Consider the following 22,125-nt stretch of genomic DNA (forward strand, 5'->3'; position numbering starts at 1 on the left):
AAAAAGCACCATGTGCAAATTGCCCACTGCACTTTCAGAATCACTGCCCTATCTGTTCCAGATCTAAGAACCTCTTGTTATAAAAAGATTCTTTTAGTTGCTTATCCTGTACGTTCTTGTTCTTACCTTCCAGCTTTGACCTTTTATTTTTCATTATTTACCTTTGCAAAAAGCCTGTTAGCAGCAGTCTGTTCTTTTCCATTTCAGGCTTTTGTATGCTGTGGTCTCACTAAGATTTCTTTTGAAATATAAACGCCAGATTCAGTGTTGAATATTAACTCCTTCCTCTAACTCTTGTAGTCCTTTTGGTTTCTATGGTATCAAACTCAAAGCATTGCACATAATGACTCCTTTCACATTTGATGTAAGGAAGTGCCTGTATCTGTCCAGTGCCCAAATGAGATTCTTAGTTGCTTTACATCTGTAGATCAAGTAGTATTGCACTGAAAAAAGGCTGGTTTAAAAACTGAACCCAAAAGAGATCCTCCTTTGATTTTTCTAACTTAACTACATATTCCCAAGCAGAAATAGACATTCAGGCAGTAAAAAGTGATTGCTAATTAAGGATGATCTTCAGTACTTTGCTAACTAGAAGTTTTATGGTTAAATGACGGTTACAACTTTCTAATTTAGGGACCATTTTCTGCCCCTGTTTCCTACTTAAAGGTATGTATCAGCACAAGAGCATAATGATAAGATCTATAAAGATCTTGCCTCTAAAAAAAAAAAGCATCCATTAAATTGTCTTGTTTGTTATCCTGATAAATTTATAAGCAGTAATTATTCTTGGCTTTGTCTTTTGTCAATTTATGACAGTTCCAATTTCCTAAGTGGGTAATTATGCAACCCTTTAATTTTACACTTCCCCCGGGAAAAACATCTCTCTAGTCTTAAGAAACTGCACTGTGTATAGAAGACTTCATTTTGGTTGTAATGATACCCTGAAAAAACAGCTCATCTCTCAATAGTTGGTCATCCTTCTCTGGCAGTGAAGACCCTGTGAATCTGCACCAGTCTGGAGTTCTTGTAGAAATCTAATGTGATGCACAGGACTTAATGTGATATTCAGACTTAATTTATCTTAAAATACATGCTGCCATCTTGTATTTGGATGATAAATTCCATTTGTTCTATCTTGCACTTAAATTTTTAGATTTCAGCATTCTCCTGACTTCTGATGCTGTCAAAATTGTGGTACTCATCGACTTGTGAAGATGGAGATTTTGATTAGCTCAGAGGAAAGGATCAAGTACAGGGGAAAGGATTGTCTATGTTAAATGACAATGGCTAGTGTAAAATTAAGTAGACGTAAAGAATAAGCTTTGACTGGAAACTAGTGATTATATAAAAGAATAATACTCTAAAGCAGTCTTTCAAGTAAGATATTGGAGGAAAGGAATGAAGCTGTTTTAAACTAAGATTAGAATATATGGATCTTTAAAGGGTCTGTCCTCATTTTGTGGGGAAAAAACAGACAGGCCCTGTGAATAAGCTCAGGTATTGTGTGATTGTCTGCAGTTGCAGGAGGGTAGGCTCAGAAAGCAGAAAAGATTAATTTGACCATTATCTGGGGCTTTACTTTTTAAGGCAGGATTTAGCTTTTTGAGGTCCAGTGTCTTCTGAAGTCAGATATTGCCCACACAAAGATTACAGACTCTTTCTCCACATATGAGGCCTTAAGGATCCATCCCATCAAATTAAACTATCACTTCAAGATAGTGCATCTTCTCTGCTTTCATATTTTTCCATCTGGATCCAAGGGTGTTTGCTTACGTAAGGAACTGACTCAGTACAATAGGACAATTTGCTACCTAATTATCTGTAGCTAGAATCATTTATTTTCTAGCTGTAAATCTATATATGATTTGGTGCTGGTTTATAGCGCTATCATTATGATTTACTTGTAGTTTTTTTCTACTACTGAGAGTGCTACTCGTTTTCTCTATTTTTATATCATGCCTTTGATCTATGACTCACAATACCCTGGGATAGTCCCCTAAACAGTCAGTTTTAGAGGGAGAGGGAAGACTTCTACTCAGTAGTACCCCCTCTGACAGCAGTTTAAAAGGTAATACAAACCATATTTACAGATCAGGAAACAGAATTTCAGCACTCACAGCAATAAATGCCTAAGGAGTCAGAACTTAATATTGAATTAAATGTTTCTTTGAAAATATAAGATAAATATAACTTCCTTTGAAAGTCTTCCTGTAAACAATGAAATAAAAGCCCCAGGCCTGATTTCATTATGCCATAATATTAAGTAAAAAATACAGATTTTTTTAATGTGATTTAAATTTGCAGGAAGTGCTTCTGATATAAATAAATTCAGGGTCTGCAGAAGTACGTCCACTCACATAAATTACCTTAATGACACTCACAGATTAGGTCTTGAAAACCCTAAGGGGTTTTGACACTGCAATTATAGGGCTCAACCTTGCTACTTTGAAGTTGATTCCAAGACTCTGTCTAGGCAATTTGCATGCCCCATCCAATTTCCATTACAGTCAATGATAACGAGGTTGCACACATCTCTGCAGCCTGCTAGAGGGCAAATGCATAAAAATGCGGAAAACAGAATCATGAAAACAGTAAAGGGAGTTTGGAATTAATATCTCTTTATGAAATCCTTTTAAAACTCAAGTCCCATTGAATTAAGAAACCCCAGAGACATTATTCATGGATTCACATGTGATTCTCCACTCAACTGAAATAGAATCCTCTATTTTAATATAAATTGCATCTCTGAGTTGAGACAGTTTTCAAATATCCAGATTCTATATTTGGCAGGTTTAACTTTTTTTTTTTTTCTACAGTGGCTGTGATAAGGTCACTACAGCTCACGCCTTCACATGCAAGCTGGTCTGCAAGTGACTACAGACATCAGACGTAAAAATCTAACAACACAGAGCATCTTTACTGGTGTCTCAGATATACTAATGGAGTGGGAAAAGGACTTGCTCACATACAGAAAATCTTCTGAGCAATTACAGCACACTGAAAGGGCATCATCATCATCACGATTGGTGTGACTGTCTCAGACTTCAGTTTCCAGCATCCTCAGTGCCTGAACTGGGCCACAAACTTTTCAAGACTAGTAGTGTCCATTTGCAAAATAGCTTGTGGTATCTCATCCAGCCACTTCTGTCGTGTATAAAGGAGGATTAAGTGGTTTTGAGTGGGATGTAAACAAGAGCTGTCCATATAATTAGGTCTGCAGAGAATTATGACAGACTTAACAAAGTACAGTAATTGAATTGTGCAAGAATGTTTTCCAGACTTCCTACTGTTATTTCCAATTTTAAGTAAACTCCAGTTTGGGTATCTACCACGTTCCTTGTTGCCAGATGCTCTGACAACAGGATTTTTCACATACCTTTGCCTGGTGGCTTTAGGTGAGGTGAGAAAGCAATTTTCCCCAGACCACATAACATGTCAGTCTGAAACTAAGCAACCTAATTTGTCTTGCTGAAATAACAGAATGGCATTTTTCTAGCTCTTTCTAGATGTACCACCGTGTATTTCATATCAGTGATTCTCCTATTGATCTAAGCTGATGGAAGAGTGCCCTCAACATCCCAGTAGATCTAAAACCAGAAGCTTCTCCTAAAATTCTGTTATTTTGGTTTCTCTTCTCTCTCCTTACACACAGATAAGTAACTAAATCTCTGCAGATGAGACAAATTAGCTGATCTTGCGTGATGTTGTTTCAGCACTTACGTAAGTCCTGCTTGCAGAAAACCCAGCAATTTAACTGATTTGTTTTCATTCCTACTAGTGTCCAGCCTGCTTCAGCTCAAGGTAGATATTGTGAGGAGTGGCACGTAGCTTTGGTGCAGAGGTTGGTTTTCTCTGAGCTGGAGAACAGGGGCACCAGCCAAGGGACTCTGCATCCAGCTCTGCTCCCTGCTTCCTCCTGGCTCAGGAGGAGGTGTGTAGTAAATTGTTGTGCTTTCCATTTCAAATTGCACCTGCCAAATCTTTCCAGCAGCCAAGAAAAGGGACAGACTAATGGCCATGCCAGTTCCTCGCCCCTCCCCACCTGCCTGTTCTAGTGAAGATGTATGTTCCTAATTTGCTTTGCTTTATTCATAAGAAGCTTAGACCCAAGATTTGAGCAGCTTTGGGATGGAAGGGGACCTGCATACTTTCTTGAATAAAGAGCTGTTTCTTATTGCACAGTTATATCACATATCACAGCCTTAGAGAAGATTTTCTTAATTATATACCCAGCCTGGAAATGTATCCCATTTAAAATGGTGCCCAGAGAAATTCTCAGTACCAAGGTAATATGTGACCTCATCCCCTCACCCAGGAAATGAAAGAGAATTCTCCCAGTTTTGCAAAAATCAATGTGTGTAATACAACTACTTGGTGGAATGTTGGTGGTCTCTTATATGAGAAGCCAGCTTTTTTATGAGGGAGGTCTTCGAAAAACTAATTTTTTTTTTCATCTGAGTCCAGAATCTGATCTCAGTACATCTCCATATTACAAAGCCTCAGGTCTAGATCTTTGACACATACACATCTCTGGGAATCAGCCACCACAAAACCAACAGACCAGATTCCTGTGTTTCTGAAGTGGAAATTCCCTATAGGACTTAAACATATACTCAAAAAGAGCTAGAAACAGATTAGTGATTCAGTAGAATATTGGGATGCCACTAGCATGAAATTTGTTGTTTTTAAAAATGAATTAAGCTAAATTGCTTCCTCTTTTCTTCCTCTTTCCCCCTCAGGTAATCTTTCCTATTCAATTCTTTGGCTTTAAATGAGATTTTCCTGTTTCATTAGGTGTTTATATCTCCCCTGTTGCTATATGAAAACGTCTTGCAACCAGCAAAGAAAATAATACTGACTCTATTCAGGAAATGTTATCAGATAGTCCAAATAGACAAACACTCACTCAGACCACTGTTCATATATGTCACTATTAGCAGATTAATAATACATCTTACAGGAGTGTGATTTAAGTAAATTCTACAGGAAAGGTCTGTTTACAAATTCTAATTTTTATGGGAATTTATTACAAAAAATAATAGACAAGTTTCTTTTAATTATTTCCTCAGAAGTCACTATGCAAAGTTAATCATCTCCTGGATTAAGTAAGCCTTTTGGTGATGAGTCTCATTTTTACCAGTCTTTCTTCAGCATTTATAATCTCTGACCTAATTTGTGTTGGTGCAGACTCGGGTATAAACTAAGCCTCAAGTATTGCTGTAAACCATGCTATTTTATTTGCATCTGTTTCCATCTGTTTGCACAATTTTCAGCTCTTTGCAGTATTGATCCATTTAGAAAGATATACATCACAAAATGACCATTTCCCATGCTTCCTGTTTCTTTATTTGACTCACCAGCAAACTCCAATCTTACCCTAACCAACATCTGATAATGCTCTGGTTTTGCCCACAGAAATGTCATTGCTATCCAGTCTTTTTAGACAGCAAACAGAAAACTCTCCCTACTGTTCGTAGAAGAGCACTTTCCATAGGAGCCGGAAATTGATGAGAATTCTGATCATCTGTTCTAGTAGATACAAAATGGTTTCTAGCTGGGATATTTTGCCTTCCTAGCACGCCAGAATAAGGAAGCCTGGTAAAATTATTAAGAGGATATTCTAGGATATTCTGTTTCCTGGTCCTTGTATATTTTACTCCTATGAAGGGCAGTGGGTAGCCTCTTTATAAACACCCAAATGATTTGACTTCAAAGAAATGTCTTTTCTCCCTTGTGCAGAGTGAATGAAAACATGCTACAAGAACAATGTTTTCTTTGGTGTAAGTATGTGTAAATTTCTTTGGTGTAAATAAATATGTGGAGAACTCACAGAAGGAGACAGTTTTTTCTTGCTTGCAACACCTTCCCAGCATCAAAATAGTAACATTAGATTTACTCTGTTGTGACAAGCCATATAATTTTAAAACAATGAAATTAAGTGCTATGATTTTCTTCACTATAAGAAATAAGGTATTTTATATCCAGACTATTCTACATAAAAGGTAAACATAGTAAAATTTCTTAACAGTTACTGAGGAAAAAACTCACAACAGCAATTATGAAATCACTGCAAAAAAATAAAACTAGGAAGATGCTTGAAAAAATGCTTTGCCTGGCTAAGATTCCTGTAGGAAGAGCTCTTGTACATGCTGTTTATTTTTGATAGGGAATTAGCCTGAAGTTTCAGCATCCTTGCATTCTACCTCTGCCGAGCAGACACGATTTAGACTACACAAGCTCAGAGTACTTTATATGCATTAGGTGTGGTCTGTCCAGTCCTCAGATCACTGTAGTTTTGCATATACAAGCCCTAGAGTAGGAGTGCTGTGGTTTGAGTCATAGCTGTTTGTTTGGGTTTTTTTTCCTTTGAATGAACATACTTAGGAGATGAGGCAGAGAGCTGCAGTAAAAAGAGGAGGAATCAAGGAGAGCGGATGAATTAAGCTCAGTCATTAACTCTAGCACACCGTGTCTGTATATCAAAGACAAGAATTGAATGTAGTGGAAAATGTTGCTGGAGTCAGCACAAGAGCTCTGGCACCCAGCTTCATCAGAACCCTATGGCAGTATATGGAAATAATTTCATAAAATGTAGCCAAGTCTTGAAATAGGCCTTAATATTCCCATCCTCCCCCAATTATTATCCTAGTATCACTGTTACGTCTTCATTGAATACTTTGTTCACTTCATAAATACAGAAATAAAAAGGACCGTGCTGGTCACCAACTGCCTCCAGGTACCTCAGTGCTTCTCACAACACAAGTAGCAGTCCCTTTGTCCTCTTTCTAGTGACCTTCAGGGTCTCTGAGACACAGGAGAATAATCCAGAAATCGAACTGTATTAGTTACCTATTTCTAGAGGTCTAATTTCTGAGAACGGGGGCTGTCTTTTCCAGTATCCCTCTGATCACTGAAAAGCTAGTGCAAAAGAGACAGGAGTTGCTAGTACCTAAAGTACTTCACTCTCAGTATCTCTTCTTTAATGCCTTCACGCCGCGGGGCAGGCAGACACAGGACAGATGAATGGACTGACTCCTTAAAATAATATTTTATTTTTCAAAATAAATGTGTGAAACAAAAACTTGGTTTACATTCAAATAAATCGTGATGCTGTTCATGTTATGAATTGAAAATACAACCTTGTGCACTTTAAACAGCAGTTTGTCCTTCAGAGAATGGGGATAATATGCAGCTATATGCAGCCTGGTGGGAGAGTTTGTACAATGTATATGATCTGACAGCTGTTCTTATGAGAAAATGGACCCAAAATGAGACACAAAAAATGATGGAAAATTGTCTTTGAAGGTCTGACCCAAAAGCCCTAAAATACAGGTTTCTACAGTGGCACTGGGTTAGACCTCTATCTGCAAGAAGCTATTTTAGTCTGGCTCAGGAAGAGAGCCAGAAGTCAGGAAGGCTCAGGAAGGGGGTTTCTGTGCCCAGCCCTGCATGAGATTCAGCGCTATCAGAAAGCTGTAAATAGAAACTGGTACAGTTCTTTTCTGTACTAGGTACCTTCCCTAGTGTGGAGCTCCTACTGAAATCCAGGCACATTCCCATCTGGAGCAAGACTGTGTTTAAGCTACACTGCAAGAAAAGCAATTCATGCTTCATCAATTCATCTTATGTAATGGAGAATTAAAAAGCACTATTAAGAAGCACACACTACTTGTTAATTTACTTCTGTCATTTTGCTCAGTGGTCAGAGGAAACAGTCTATGGTGCTCTTTTTTATTCCTCACTAGAGTCATATTCTGATCCTGTAATACGAACACAAAGCTTCAGCATTTAAGTTTTACATTCTGTAATAGTTCAGTTTTTTAAAGCTTATTTAGTTTGGTATTTTTAAAAGACTTTTTCTATCTTCATTAATTTTTTTGTTTCAGAAAAAAAAAGTCAACAAACTGTTCCATCTCAAAAAGTCTTGCAAAACCGCTTTGGGAATATACGGGTTTATGGTTTCTCCTATGAGCATCAATGGATAAAGGGCTGTATACGATGCAAGTGAAATAATAGTAAAATGGCCACTGACATTTCTAAGTTTCACACCATTACAATATTCTCCTTTGAAATTATCCAGTCCATACCAGAAAGCTTATTAGTCTTTCTCTCCCTGCTCTGTGATCTCATTCTCTAATAACACAGTTTTCTAACAGTGCTCTAAACATCTTCCCAGAAGCTGGCAGATAATTTAAACCTTAAAACCATTGGCTAAATATTACAAACATATGAGTCCAATCCAGTAAAGGCCAAAGTGATAGTGGTATAGAGAGTTGCTTCAAACAGTAAAGAAAATAGCTCACATAACGGGTTCCCACTCCTGCAAGTAATTAAATATTGAGAAGATGCTCCTCAGAAGCCAAGAAAAAAGGTGTTTCACATTTCATAGGAGAAAAGACTAGTCATTTCTCAGGGGGATGGATGTTGCAATTCCTAAGGCCATGGGCATAGAATGTTGAAGTCTGATAACAAAGTGGAAGGCCAGGCAGCAGAAAATCATACTGGGATCTTGTTCTCCAAGGTACGAGGCCTCATAGGTGAAAGTTGTGCCTTTCCTTAAAGATTAAATTGCCAGAGTCAGTTGAGGCAACACCGGTTGGTTCTGTGTCAGCATGTGCTCAGGTGGAACAGCACAGGGCTCCAACTCTTCCAACACAAAATAATGATGACAGTTGGCAAACAAATCTGTTTTGCACTTGCCTTTCTCATCTGTAGAGCTGGAGTCATTCTCTAGCAACTTCTGCTTTCACTAAGTTAATTGCTTTTGCATACTTAACTTTGATTCCGTTTTCTTTAAATATGCTAATATTTTCCTCCTCACAGCTGGCACTGGGCTGATGTGAGGCTGAGCTGACTGCCTTCCTGGAGGTCTCAGAGGTGAGGAAATGAAGGCAGTTTGGCACAGTCTTAATCTGTCTCACTGAGACAAACAGATAGCTGGCTGACACCTTCTCTTTGTATGAGAGAAAGAAATGTTGTAATCGCAGGATGTTTCACACCTTATGAAGGCAAAGACAAATGGATCTTGATTTTACTGACTTTCAAAACTCCATGGCTGTGCCCTTCGCTGTCACATCCCACATGCTCTGCCTGTGCTACAGACAAGTATCAGCCTGAAGGAAAATGTCTCTGTCTCAGAGTCTGCCAAACTGCAGTAACTTCAGTGCCCACCCAGGCACAGTGCCCAGAGGAAGTTGTACGGAAATCCATGGTAGAAGACGAGAGAAACTACAGATTGGATAAGGAGAGCTGGGGCACAAATGCATAACGGAATTTTTATAACTTCCTCTTCTCCTGCGAAACAGGATAGTTTGAGGAACAGCCACTCACTGTAGGGGCTCCAATGTATTAGCTAATGATTCACTGCTCAGAGACAAGAAGATTGAAAATGACATTACCCCTGCCAGTGCAAACGGTTCTCCAGGGAGCGAATGCTCATCGCTGCTTGCCAAGGCTCTGCAGGACATTCCCAGTAAGAAGTGAGGGCAGAGAGACCAAGCTCACAGGGCAACCTAACACAGATCCCCATGGGAATCCTCATGGAACTGACACAGCCTCCAGATTCCCTCACCAGAGTTTTCTAAAGAGAATCAAGGTGAACAGGGCTCCAGGAGACAAACACACAGAGCCAGGTTTTGCTTCTACTGAAATCAGTAAGGAAATTTCCACTGATGTCAATAAAGTCAGGACTGCACTTCGTATTTGTAACTAAGAAAGTGTCAGTCAGGCTTCTCTCTCATTTCCCAGGGAGGTCAGGTCACTGTCACTGTCTTCTCATTATCCCAAAACTTACTTTGGCTAATGTAGTGAAAGGGCATTGGTGGTAGAACTGACTGTTGATTCCTTTTCTAGTTTTGGAAGTTTTCTCAAAGAGATGAACAAAACCATTAAACTACTTTATAATGAGAATCTTTTATTCCAAAGTTATCAGTATATATGAGAAAAACAAATGTGTCTGTACAAAACCTTTTATATCCCTAATCAGCTAAGGTTTAGGTGGGGGAAGGATTCAGGGCAACAAAAAGATGTTTAAACACTGCTGATGTTCTTACAATAAAAAATTACCTCTTGCATGTTGGTAGTGTTTGAAATCATTAGGATTTTGCAATTAACTGCTTGTCTCACTGAAAACCATTCATCCTCATTTAATGACAAATTCTCTTAGAACTATTTTGTCAAATACTTTGCCCTTTATGAACTGACAAAATGTTGACAATTAATGTTTCACTGCTGCTCCTGAAGGGCAACTAACATAATTATCCAAGAGTGCTCCTGCTGATTTCTCATAGTTTGCCCTCCAAGCATACATTTTTTATCTTTGAATTTTGAATGCATTTATACTGTACCTTTTTTGTTAGACAGCAGAACATCTTTCATGGAAATAAATTAGCGTTACTTATTGAATCTCTAGGACTATTTTACTAAGTAAGACTGGTAAGAAAATGGAACATACTCAGCTACAGAGGAAAAGCTCCTTGGGATTCAGGATTAGAGGGTGCTGAGTTCCAACCTTTCTTGTGCTCAGTAACTACAAGAAAACTATAAACTTCATGCATGTCACGCAGTACTTTGCAGCACTTGCCAAATTCTGGGTAAGTTTTTAATCCTGTTTGATAATGCACCCTCGAGTCAGACACACACATTCTCACTAGTGGTTACTCTGATGAAAACATGCTATGCAACTAAGGCATCAATTATCAAACATAGTCAAAAAAATCACCCAGAGTCCATAATCCCACAGGCTATCAGCAGCAGGGATGATGTGTGTAGTTCAGTGTCCTACTTTCCAGGTCTAATGCATTTTTTTTCTGTAAAATATCTTTAAAGGAAATGGGAAAATTAATGAGCAGCAGTCCCAAGTATGACACTTCAGCCCCATCTATAACTTTTCCAACCATTATTGGTTGGCACTGGTTTAAATATAAACACTGCATTACACTTAAGTGTTCATTTCCTGCTTTGTACACCCAGTTGGGCACAGAGATTTTAGAAGTCATTAACCCTCTGATTTAAGAGTATCTCAGCAGAGAGAAATGTCTGCTGACATATGCAAGTAGACGTGCAGCAGTAAAATCCTGATGCATAATAACCAACATGGTTTTTGCAAGGTAGCCCCTATCCAGAATTAACTGAACTCCTCCTACACTCAGCCCCTTTGGCTTTGTTTAGATTGGATCGATTTGGTTGTTGTTCTCCTCATTTGTCTGTGTTTTGTAGGACAAGTTGGACTTTTTAGGATACAAAGTATCATATAGAGACAATTATGTTGAGAACCATGGGACAAGTCAGGGGGTAAATTAGCTGCACTTTTTGTTAAGAAACCTTGGACATAGCCCGTAGCTCAACAGAAAAGAGAAGGAAAGGCAAAACTCGTGAAATATGATGGAGACCCTAAGAGGGCAAGGGTATCCCATTAACTGATTTTATTTCTGTCACCAGATAAGAAAGTATATTTCTATGCTACAGAATTCTGTAGACCTGGGAGACCAACAGTTCCTCCCATTCTTGAACAATATTTTGGTAGGAATGTACTCTGAGGCACTGAAATATTTCCATTTTACCTTTTCCTTCTTACCCTGTCTCAGCAGCTGCCTGGAGCACCCAGATGTAGGAGGAGGAATTAGAAAGATGAGACAATATATAGGTAGTATAAACTGGATTAGTCTTACTCTATAAATCATTCTGGCTCTTTGTGAAGTGAAAAAATCCAAGATACACCCTTTATGAGTTAAAGGTGGCACAGGAATGATTGACCTAGTGGAGACTATTAAGTGGTAGGTTCTGTATTTAAGAAATATTTTGCAGAAGGAGAAGGATCAAGGTGTACTACATGCAAAAGTGGATAAGCAATGAAAATGCAGGCAGATTGTATATGCATACAGTTAGCCAAAATCACCACTGACTTTTAGAAACACTAAGCTATGTAGGAGAATTTTAGAGCTACCCGACTGCCATTGAAGCAGGTGAGTTTTACAACTGTGTTGTAGAAAACGGCCTCAATCCTTTCTAGAAATCTCCTCTGATTTTCTCTGTGGGAGATGTGTCTGGGTTTCACAGATCAGACACAGGCTGCTTATCCTCTTGAACTGCAATATAAATATATTAGCATTAATAATTATGAACAAGGAAAAGAACTAGTACTGGTATCATCCTTTGAATCAGTTGTCTTTGTTGATTACAGCTTTTTGTCAAATATTTTCAAAAAAGGTGTGGGGTTCACTGTTAGTGTTTTATTGTCACATTTTAATTTCTTGGTCACTCTCTTTTAAAAATTTTTACACAGTTGGTTTTTTCAAATGGAGACATGGAAAGAATATTAATGACATTCTGTCTTTGAAGCCTGTCTTCCGACCTTCATAAAGCCAGCAGACTTGCTGCTTCTATAAAAAGAAATGTAATTGTGTGTATCCTTCAGTTAGTTTCTTTCCCACCTATCTAAATAGATGGTCTGGATAAGCCTAATCTGTTTTGTCTGGTTTATCGCCCATAATAGATATAATTAACAATTATGGGGAATTTACAGTAACAGAAGGGCATCACTGTGAAAGAACAGCAGTGGTAGTTGGGCTATATAAATTTGGTTTGCGCCTGTGAAATGTCTTTTTTTATTTTTTTAAATCAGAATGGAGATATGATGAAACTGGGGGACAGTATTACAAGAGTATAGGCAGTGGTCATAGTGCATTCCTGACTGACTGGAGAGGTGGTACAGTAACAGGGAGCTTTTATGCAAAGCACTGAAGTGGCTTTGTGCATGTTTGTGCAATATATAGGGTATTATGGAAAAATGTGTGTGTTTGAATTTTTAACTACCAGATGATAGAAACAGCCGTAATTGATGCAGGTTTGGATTTAATTGTGGGCAGTGCAGAGTAAACTTCAGCCCCTCGTCAGTCCCAAATCATGAGCCTTCCCTCATGCTGAGAACTCCTGACAGGCATGGAAGGAGGGTCAGAGATGTTGCCCTCTATGTTAGGGAGTGGATAGAGAGTAAAGAGCTGTCCCTAAAGACATGTCTAAAACAAACTGGTCTTGAACCAGCCATCTACCTTCCCATGCTGCCAAGAAATGCAAATGCAAAATATTAAATAGTGCATATTTTCAGTGTTTGAACTACTCCCAGTGCTCAACATACAAGAATCTCTGACTAACAAGCTTAGAAAGGTTTTCAAGATAAACTAACTGAATATGGTGAAATAAGCTTTCACGGGTGTCAGTCCAGGATCTCTGTGAACCTGGCAACAGTACTATCTTTCTGCTGTTGGAACAAATCAGAGCTATCTGATAAAATCACTGCACCAGTGCTGCTCTGGAGCACCCTGCCATCTCACAGGACCTTGCCTGGACATAATCTTGTGATACAACATTCAGAGAGCAATTAAAGCTGGCTTCGGAGGCTTCATCTGACTACTGAGTCTTATGTTGGGAATCTCCAGCTTCCTCTTCAGTGCTGGCCTGTAATAGGACTCCTTTCCCCTAATCTCCACTTCATATTCAAAAGCAGTTGAAAAGGTGGATCTCTGCATTATAGGAGTGTGGCAGTTTACATCCAATACTGAGTTATCATTCAAATGAAAATAAGCAAATTTCATGGTGCACTAAATTGCATCAAAACATTATCTGTTTTCTGGCATTTCTGCTTTCTTACACTGACTGGAGCTGGGGCATTCACCATGAATGTTTAATTTAGTCCAGACCTCATACAAACTGAAAGAGGAAGGAAAAGATCAGCAGAAATGTATCCGAGAAGTGCAGTGTTCAAAAGGATGGTGAAAAACTGCTTTGTTTCTTTGTGGCTATTTCCCTGGTGTGGCATGCAGTTATTTAATCAGGGCATACGAGTCCCTGCAGAAAGCAAGACAGATGATTCTAAATGAAGCTGTGCACTTGGTAATGAGGACTGACCAAAATGCTTGAGCGCTCTGCTTCAGAGCAGACTCCTCAAGACTATATTACTGATAAGGCTGCAACCACATTATTATTATGCAAGCCTGACAATTTTTAAGCCTGTGTTTTACATGCATGCACTAGAAAATGCGTGAGTTGCTCTGTACATGGTAAACCATCATTCTTAATGTTCTGTACTCCTTGGAAATTCCATCGTGTGTATGAAGAGAAAGGCTTCAGTGTCTGGTTAAAGAGACACCTTTAAACAACCTGCTTTGTATTTTGCATGCAAACCCACTAGAGCTCATTGCACCCTCAGTTTGCAGGGCATCTGATCCCCAGGTACTGTGAGCCAGCTTAACTCCACTGATAATCTGGCTGAAAGAGGCCATTGTAGAATAGAAATGTGCATCAGGTTACATTTCATTGCTATGAAGTAACTCATCTTTGGTTATAACCAATAACCAGCAATGCTTTCTGTGCCACAGGTAGAGAAGTTAGCACAGAGCTCCCTCATTTAACAAATTAAATAGAAACTACTTAAGTTCTACGACATTCTTTCTGCAATGGGCATAATCAGGATGTACATTCTCTTGTGGTATGATGACACTCACATCAAAAGGCACTGAGCAGGAAATGGCACTGTATCCTGCAAAGGGTTGTACAGATACACAAGTTCTACCTCCTGATTTAAGACACAAGTAATCATCAGAATAAAAAGGGCAGATGCATATGCAGTAATAAGCTTCTGCTTTTGTTAAGACTGTTACTTAGCATTTCATATTTAAAACAATATGCAAATACCAAAGGCTAATTGTTGACATTAGTTAAAAAGGGGATGATGCTTTTTCAGCTTCTTCCCAGAGCTTCTGCAGGCTACCATCACTGTGCCATGCCATTTAGGACCAATGCTGTAAGAAAGCATTAAAGTAAATAGTAAGATCTGTTTATTTTTAATCAATGCAAAAGTGTGACTAGAAGCAAGTGTTAGTATTAAAATAGGAAAGATCATCTAAAACAGCTACCATAAATAGCATTTTCTACAGTATTTTAAAAAAAAGTTTAAGCCTGTGAGCAAACAGATCAATTAGTCAAATAGTGAAGTCTTAATATAATAATTTTCTACTTTTCAAAGAACAGACTATGGCCTCTAGATTACTTCCTATTCCGTATCTAAATTGTTACACACAGAGAAATATTCTCATTTAAGAGAATCTATTGTGTAGAAGGGCAGTTCAGCAGCAGAGGAGGCTGCAGACAGCTGGATACTTGGTTCTAGTCCGGCCAAAAGCCCGTTCTGGTACCCGGTCAAGCTGGGATTTGGGTAGAAGCTCAATGCTGAGCACATATTTTTGAGCAGATAGGGTTTCCTACTCCATGTCAGCCTCCATGTTGTCCTCTGCCAAACACATGATCTTTTGCCCAAAGCTTGCAAGACATAACCCTTCGGTCACCGCAAACTGCCAGTTATTATTAAAAGTGCTGCAACTGCACTCGGCTCCTGAGCTCTGGAACAAAACCAGACATTTTTATCATAACAAGAAATGGATATGTCTATACCACGCCAGAGAACCTGCAAAACTGTTGCATGTCTCTGAGTCAACCAACTCAGTCAACAGTGATTGCAGTCTTCAATTCCATTTTAGAAAGTGTGGAGTTACTCAGTCCTGAACCTATGCCAGGCACTGCAACAAACCCAATGCTGCAACAAGCATCAGAGTGGGAGAGCTACACCCCTGTCATCAGCATATGGCAGACAATAACATGAAAAACTGAAGCCAGAGGTGAAGTATGGTTCCAGAATACAGCAGTATCTGAAAAGTCTAAACATAGCGAAAGCGCTGGCTAAAATCTGCCACCAGGATGCTGTCAAGCCATGGGATGTTAAAAGGCATCCAGGTGAGACTTCATGATGCTCATCAAAAGATGGATAGTGAATCAAGAACATCAGCAACCTCAGTATCAGCCAAGATAAAGGCGTCACAACAAATACACACCAAGCTTTTTTTCCTGTGGCCTAATCAAACATTTGATGAAACTTAGAAAACATTTTTCTTTATACTAGTACAGAACTTTTGGTGACAGTCTTTTCAAGACTTCTTGCCTCAGTGGTTACCTGGAAAATTAAAAGGGATTTACAGACTTAGTAAGTTGTAAAGAAGATAGTTCTGCCAATAAAGGAGTAGTAATTAGTATCTTAGAGAAGACAAGGTCTCAGGGATAACTTGAACTGACAGCTACTTATCTTTTTAACTACTCTTTCCATCAGCACTTTGGAAAGGTTATGTCAGTTGTTGCTTTCTGGAAAATTATGTTTTCAAGAAGGCTCTTCCACCACAGAGCATTTGTTGAGATCATAAATACAGTGCAACCATTGAAGAAGTGAACCAAGTGTTCACATTCCCGTACCCTCTGCCTGAGGTAACTAGAGGGAATAACGAGGTCGTCATCTGTGCCTTTCAGCTGTGAAGCACGTTATTTATGAAAAGCTATATATTAAATCCCACCTAATTAACAACGAGGGAGAGTTAACGTCCCAATCATCCTTCCTCAGCCACCCTCTCATTGCTTCACTTTGCCTCCGCAAAATTTGCGGGGCGAGCAACCCATTTGGCGAGAAGACACCGAAGTGCCCGGAGCCGCACCGGCACCGCTCCAGCCCTTCGCTTCCCTCTCCCTCCGCGGGGAAAAGCTGTTTGTCTCCCACACAGCCCCCTCGGGAAGCACCAGCCTCAGAGGGCGAAATGGTCACACAGACCTTCCTCCCCGAGAAGCCCACGGCGGCTTCCCCCTGCCAACAGCAGCCCCCGCCGTGCGCTCGCCGCCGGACGCGGGGCCGGGCGGACCGCACCGCACCGCCGCCCCGCACCGGCCGCCCCCCGCCGCCCGCGGCTGCCTTGGCCACTCGGACCCGCGTCCCCCACTCACTTCTCCCCAGCGCCTCCGCCTTCCACTCCGTCTCCTCCACTGCCCCGTAGCGCCTCATCGGTCTCTCGGCCTCCGCGCTGGCCGAGATGGACCTCCTCAGCTCCATGGCCGGGCCGAGCGGCGCGGGGGCTCCGCAGCTCACTCCATGTCAGCGGGGCTGCGGCCCGACTGCCGCGGAGACGGCGCGGAGCTCACCGCTCCTCTGCGCGGAGCGGGGGCCCGCGGGCGGAGCGCGGGGGGAGCGAGGGGCGCTGCGCACATGCTCAGTGCGGGGCTGGGGCGGGGGGAGGCAGGGAAACAATGCGAGCCATAGCCCCCCGCGGGGGCCGTCACCCGGCACATGCTGCACACACGCCCCGCCCGCCGGGCCCTCCGGGGCGGGTTGGTTCCCTCCCTCCCGCTCGGATGGGCAGACTGACCTCCACAAGGATGGTGCCGTGCAGCTCAGAGCTCCCGGCTAGCTGGTTTCGTCTGCCCATCCCTGCACCTGCGGTGGGCACTCCCATTGCACCGCCGAAGCAAGCGAGGGGACGGGAGGACTGTCCTTCTTGTGGCCAGTGCAGCGCTCAGCGCATCTTCTGGCCTGAGCGGCTGGGGGATAATGGTAAAATCCACAGCCACTTATGGCTGTTGCAGTCTAACACATCTCAGGTTGCTGTGCAGCAGCCTTTGGCTTTCCTAAAGTCCTGCACCGAATGGCATAGCACTCGTTCCAGCATCGTGTCAGCAAAAGCCAAGACAGCACCCAAGCAAGTCATGAGATTTTGTATTTCTATATGTATTTTTCATAAGCATTCATTTTAGCTGCTTATGCAGCCTGCTGGGACTAGAAGAGAAGGAAATGACTATGCAGGAAGCACAAGTGTGGTGATAATTATTGCTGTTATTATTTTTTTCTTTTACTGTAGGGGAGGTTACATGGATAAAATCCCTGAATAGCATTTTACAGACGGCGAGTACCTTTCCTAGTGAAATCCCACTGCACTTTACTGTCTGTGGTATCATTTCTGACACAAAGACAATGAAGCAGGACTTACGCAGGTTGTCCAATGCCCCACAGCAAATCAGGGTTTTAGCCCTCCTTTCCTGATTTGTGAAGAGTCATGGGGTACTGGTAATGCTGAACACGTACTGGGTGCATGAAATCTTTGTTTGTCATCTACCTTTGCTTACAAACTTTGCTTTGCCCTTCAATCACCAACGCTTCAGAAGTACTACCTCTATATTCAGTGATGTACTTACTAATTGGACTGACGCACATTGCTGCCATACTCATGAACAATTTTGTTTGGGGGTGCTTCACATGTTGGAGGAGAGAAAGCCTCCACATTCGTTTTAAAATTTCAACACTGAAAATCACTGTTATCATTTCTTTGCCTTTTCAGAGAATTGGAATTAGCTAACAGATTAAAATGAGTTGGGCAATGTTTTAGAAGGTCTTCAGGGCATTTTGATTTTTCTCTATCATCTGTGCTCCCCAGGGATATGCCATGATTTGAGCACCAGACATGCTGGAAGAGCTCTTGTTGACTGTATGATGCTCCATCCTTGCTGGTTTTGGCCTTTAGAGACAGAGCCCAAACAGAGCTGTGAGTCAAGCGAAAAGCTGGTGGCAGCACTCTGCACAGCTGATTTTGGGTGACAGTGCAGCTGCCTGCTGGGGTGGGCTGGACTGAATCACTTGGAGAAGTGAGGAACACAAATGTGGGAGGAACATAAGAGCCCATCTGGGATCTGGATGAGAGTTGGACTAAGGGAAACAGGCTGATTAGGGAGAAGGGCCAATTTTGGTGGATCTGAGAACTGTTTAGCTTCAATCCATCCCTTCAAGTGTTTTAGATAATTATAATCCAAGTGTATTGTTTAGGAGATGGAGGAATAATCCTAGAAATGGCTGAATATTTAAAGCTTTGCATTTGTTAGTATGAGAGAAAAACACCCACTAGCTAAAAATTTGGATGCACAGAGTTTACTTATGTAAAGCAAAGAATGTGTAAGTGATTTATTTTAACTTGGAAGTTTTCACCTGCCCATTTTCAAGAAGTTACAAAATCCGGTAAGGGCCCAGTCTTGCAGAGTGATAAACATAAGAGCAGGTATGTGGAAGCAGTTCCACTGAGTTCATTTGCGCAGAAGTTTTTACAAGACTGGGGCCTAACTATGTACTAATTATTTTGCCAGTGTTCTAAGATTAGCATTTTTGCTATTGCAACTTTGGAGCATTTTCACTGCTGCATTTGCAAGTGGAATCAATTTTCTGTCCTACTGATGATGTCCTTCTGTGCACCTCAGCAATACATATGCATTCCTTCGCTCACAACAGTTGGTTTTCTTCTGCTGAAAGCACAGGTCTCTTCTCACTGCACATAAGATAATGCCTGCTAGAAAAACAGAGGTTCTCTTGCAATCATTTCCCGTGACTGCTTTAGGTGCCATTTCTCAATTAAGTCCTACCACCAGGAGCTATAGCTGGTCAGCAGCAGCTGGCAAATCCACTCTCCTATCTATTGCTCTTTGGCCTCCATTAGACATCACTGATGTCCCATGGCAGACATGAGACTGTATATAACAGGCACACTTTACTCAGGCAAAATCCCTAGAGACAGCGTGGCTTGTAAATCAGCTGATGAAAAACGGTCTTTGCTTTCATGGAGCTTCTCAAGCATCTTAGATTTCTCAGCTTGAAGTTCTCAGAGCTCTCTTGCCTTTATAGGCACATCTAGTATATCAAAAGAGTTTTCTGAAGCTTCTTTGTGTGTCTGGGGTGGGCTGCAGTGTAGGTAAAGGTCAGGGTCATTGTTCTTTGTCAGACAGTACAGTCATTCTAACCAAAAAAATATCAGAAACTGTTAAATATTCTGCCCAGGTTTTTCATTGCTTTATCATTATAATGAAAACATGCAACTCAGCTGATGAAACAAAATGCAATTAAGTGGATTACGCAGTTATCCTATTTTGTATGCATAAATACCCAGATGCACATCTAGAAGAGACAGAAGGGGCATTGTGCTCATGTAAGCTGACTGCTTGCATAACACAGGTTGTGGGACTCCTACGAATCTGTCCCATAATATTTTTTTTAAACACCAAGTCGTATTTCAGAACATTTCTGTGTTGGAGGAGTTACCATCATTCCTTAATATTTGATGTCATGGTTAATCTTATTTCCTATGAAAAGACTTCCTCTTGAATCTCCATCCCTCAGCTCTTAGGGTTCTCTGTGGCTCCAGATCCTTAGAATTTCCCCAGTTACCCTGGTACCCTGTGCAGCCTCTGACCCTTCATCCCCCAAGCTGTTTCAGGAGCCTGGGGGGTGTCAGCCTCCACATGTTCACATGACTGTGTGCTACAGCCTTTGCCACCTCCAGATCTCACTTACCGGGCATATGCATGGCACAAAAATGTCCTGGCACAGGTGAAAGGCTGTGAGAGACCATTAAAGGAAAATGTCTGTTGGCAAACCTGATACTCAAGTAGGTTTTAGAAAGCACACACTTACCTTCGTGATGCTTCCTCCGCTCCATGATCCTATGCAGCCAGGTTGCTGTGGGATGGAGACGGGGGCCACCATTTCACTAAGGAATCTACACAAGCACTTGACACAATAGGGTTGTCGTAGGGCACCACTCACGTAAATAATCCCTGCAATAATAGGTTTTATCTGTGCTTGAAATTCAGCGAATTCATTACTTTTTCAAGGACCAACTCTGTCCTATGGTGTGAGTACAAATCAGAGTGTCATAACTAAGTACGTGGGTTGTCTGAGGCTGCTGCAGCCATAATCCTCACTACATATTGATGTGCCACATGGCCGGGGTGAGCACTGTGGGTAAACGGACAAAGCTTCACTCAGCACAGTGCTTACCAACAAATGAGGATCTCTGCAGCTCTTGTTATGACCAGTCTATATAGACAGCTTTGCATAGTGGGTGAAAACGGTCTATTAGTGTCCCCAGCTTGTGTCATAACACAGTATGAGCTTGTCTGAGTAAATAGGGCCTTACTGTATCACGAATTTGTGTTATCACAGAAAATCAGGACTGTGTCATTCTAAGTATATTTCTTACATGTTTGTATTATCACTCTCCCTAAAAGACCTGTATTAGGCTAGAGTAAATCTCACTTGTTTTTCAAAAAATCAGAATTAAATACGATCTAATTTTTTAAAAAAAGGGGAATGGGATAGCTAAAAATTACAGGAAGATCCTTGATACAGAAAATACTTTCTTGGTCTAAGCTTCCACATTCAATTTCATGCTAGCATGAAAGAGTTCTCAGAAGCCTGGGTTCTGCCATTCTGCACTTGAAAGAGGATCTGCTGTAGCAGAACCTGTGCAGAATGAAAGCCTGGATTCATAAGCCAATTCACATCCTTATTATATTGGTCCCTTTTTAAAGAATCCTAGCTCATGTTTAGTTAGTGTCTTTTTTATACTTATTTCTTTAGAATTGCAGCCTTTCCATATATTAACCATTCATTTAAAAATATTTTTAGGCTAAAGTAACTTTATAAATAATTCACAATAGGTGCAGTAAAGTAACTAGGTTGGTCCTTTTCCACAGCTGCCCCACATCTCTATCAGGATAGGAAAATGCTTAAAAGCTTAAAAGTGTATTGCAGGCAAGCAAGCCATTCTAAAGCTTGTTAAAAGGCAAATGAGGTGCCTTGAATTTAATGTCATGAGTCTGAGGTATCATAGTGATCCAAGTATTTGAGTGTTTAAGCATTTCTACCCGAACACCTATTGAATGTCATCTTATTCTGATTTTTTTTATTTTTTAATTATGTTTCCATCTGAAATACTGTATGAATATAGTGCTGCTTTCCATGTGTCATTAACTGTTTCATCAAAGATGCACTATTCAACTTACTATTTCTCAAAAGCTGAATTTCTAGTAGAGCTACAGAAGCAAAAGACAAGAATTTAATGGCAACTTTTAGTGAATAGTGTGCCACTAATTATGTGTTAAATATGACATGCTTCACAGTGTCTGGTTTGAATTAATAACTGAAGTACTTGATGTCCCAGAAACTGTTTTTCTAGGGAAATTTTCTATTTTTTAAAATCTCTGCATATTGCTGCTTATGATTTGACTTGTGTGCAATAAATGTTAACTGGCAGCACTGGAGCTACAGCATCTGACTGCCTATCTCCTATCCAAATTTGGAGATCAAGCCTGTGAAGTTGGGTCTGATCTAGCAAATATTTAGATAACTCTAAGAAGGAGGAGTACTTAGTTGCTTTTCTATCTCAAACTAAGGTAGAGCCTTGCAGGACTGAGCTCTCATAACACAGTCCAGGCTGGACA

General features: G+C 40.7%; 1 protein-coding gene across 1 annotated transcript in view; it reads right to left on the reverse strand.

Annotated features, from left to right (window-relative positions):
* Positions 1-17,055, reverse strand: part of LOC106884789 (chromosome unknown open reading frame, human C16orf45) — a 52,262-nt gene extending 35,207 nt beyond the window's left edge. Inside the window, exon 1 of the mRNA XM_014936378.1 lies at positions 16,816-17,055. Coding sequence (XP_014791864.1) covers positions 16,816-16,921 — 106 coding nt within the window. The 5' untranslated portion in view covers positions 16,922-17,055. The remainder of the gene's footprint in view (positions 1-16,815) is intronic.
* Between the last annotated feature and the right edge of the window lie 5,070 nt (positions 17,056-22,125).

The sequence above is a fragment of the Calidris pugnax genome, unplaced genomic scaffold (genome assembly GCF_001431845.1).
Source record: "Calidris pugnax isolate Ruff unplaced genomic scaffold, ASM143184v1 scaffold17, whole genome shotgun sequence".
NCBI lineage: Eukaryota > Metazoa > Chordata > Aves > Charadriiformes > Scolopacidae > Calidris > Calidris pugnax.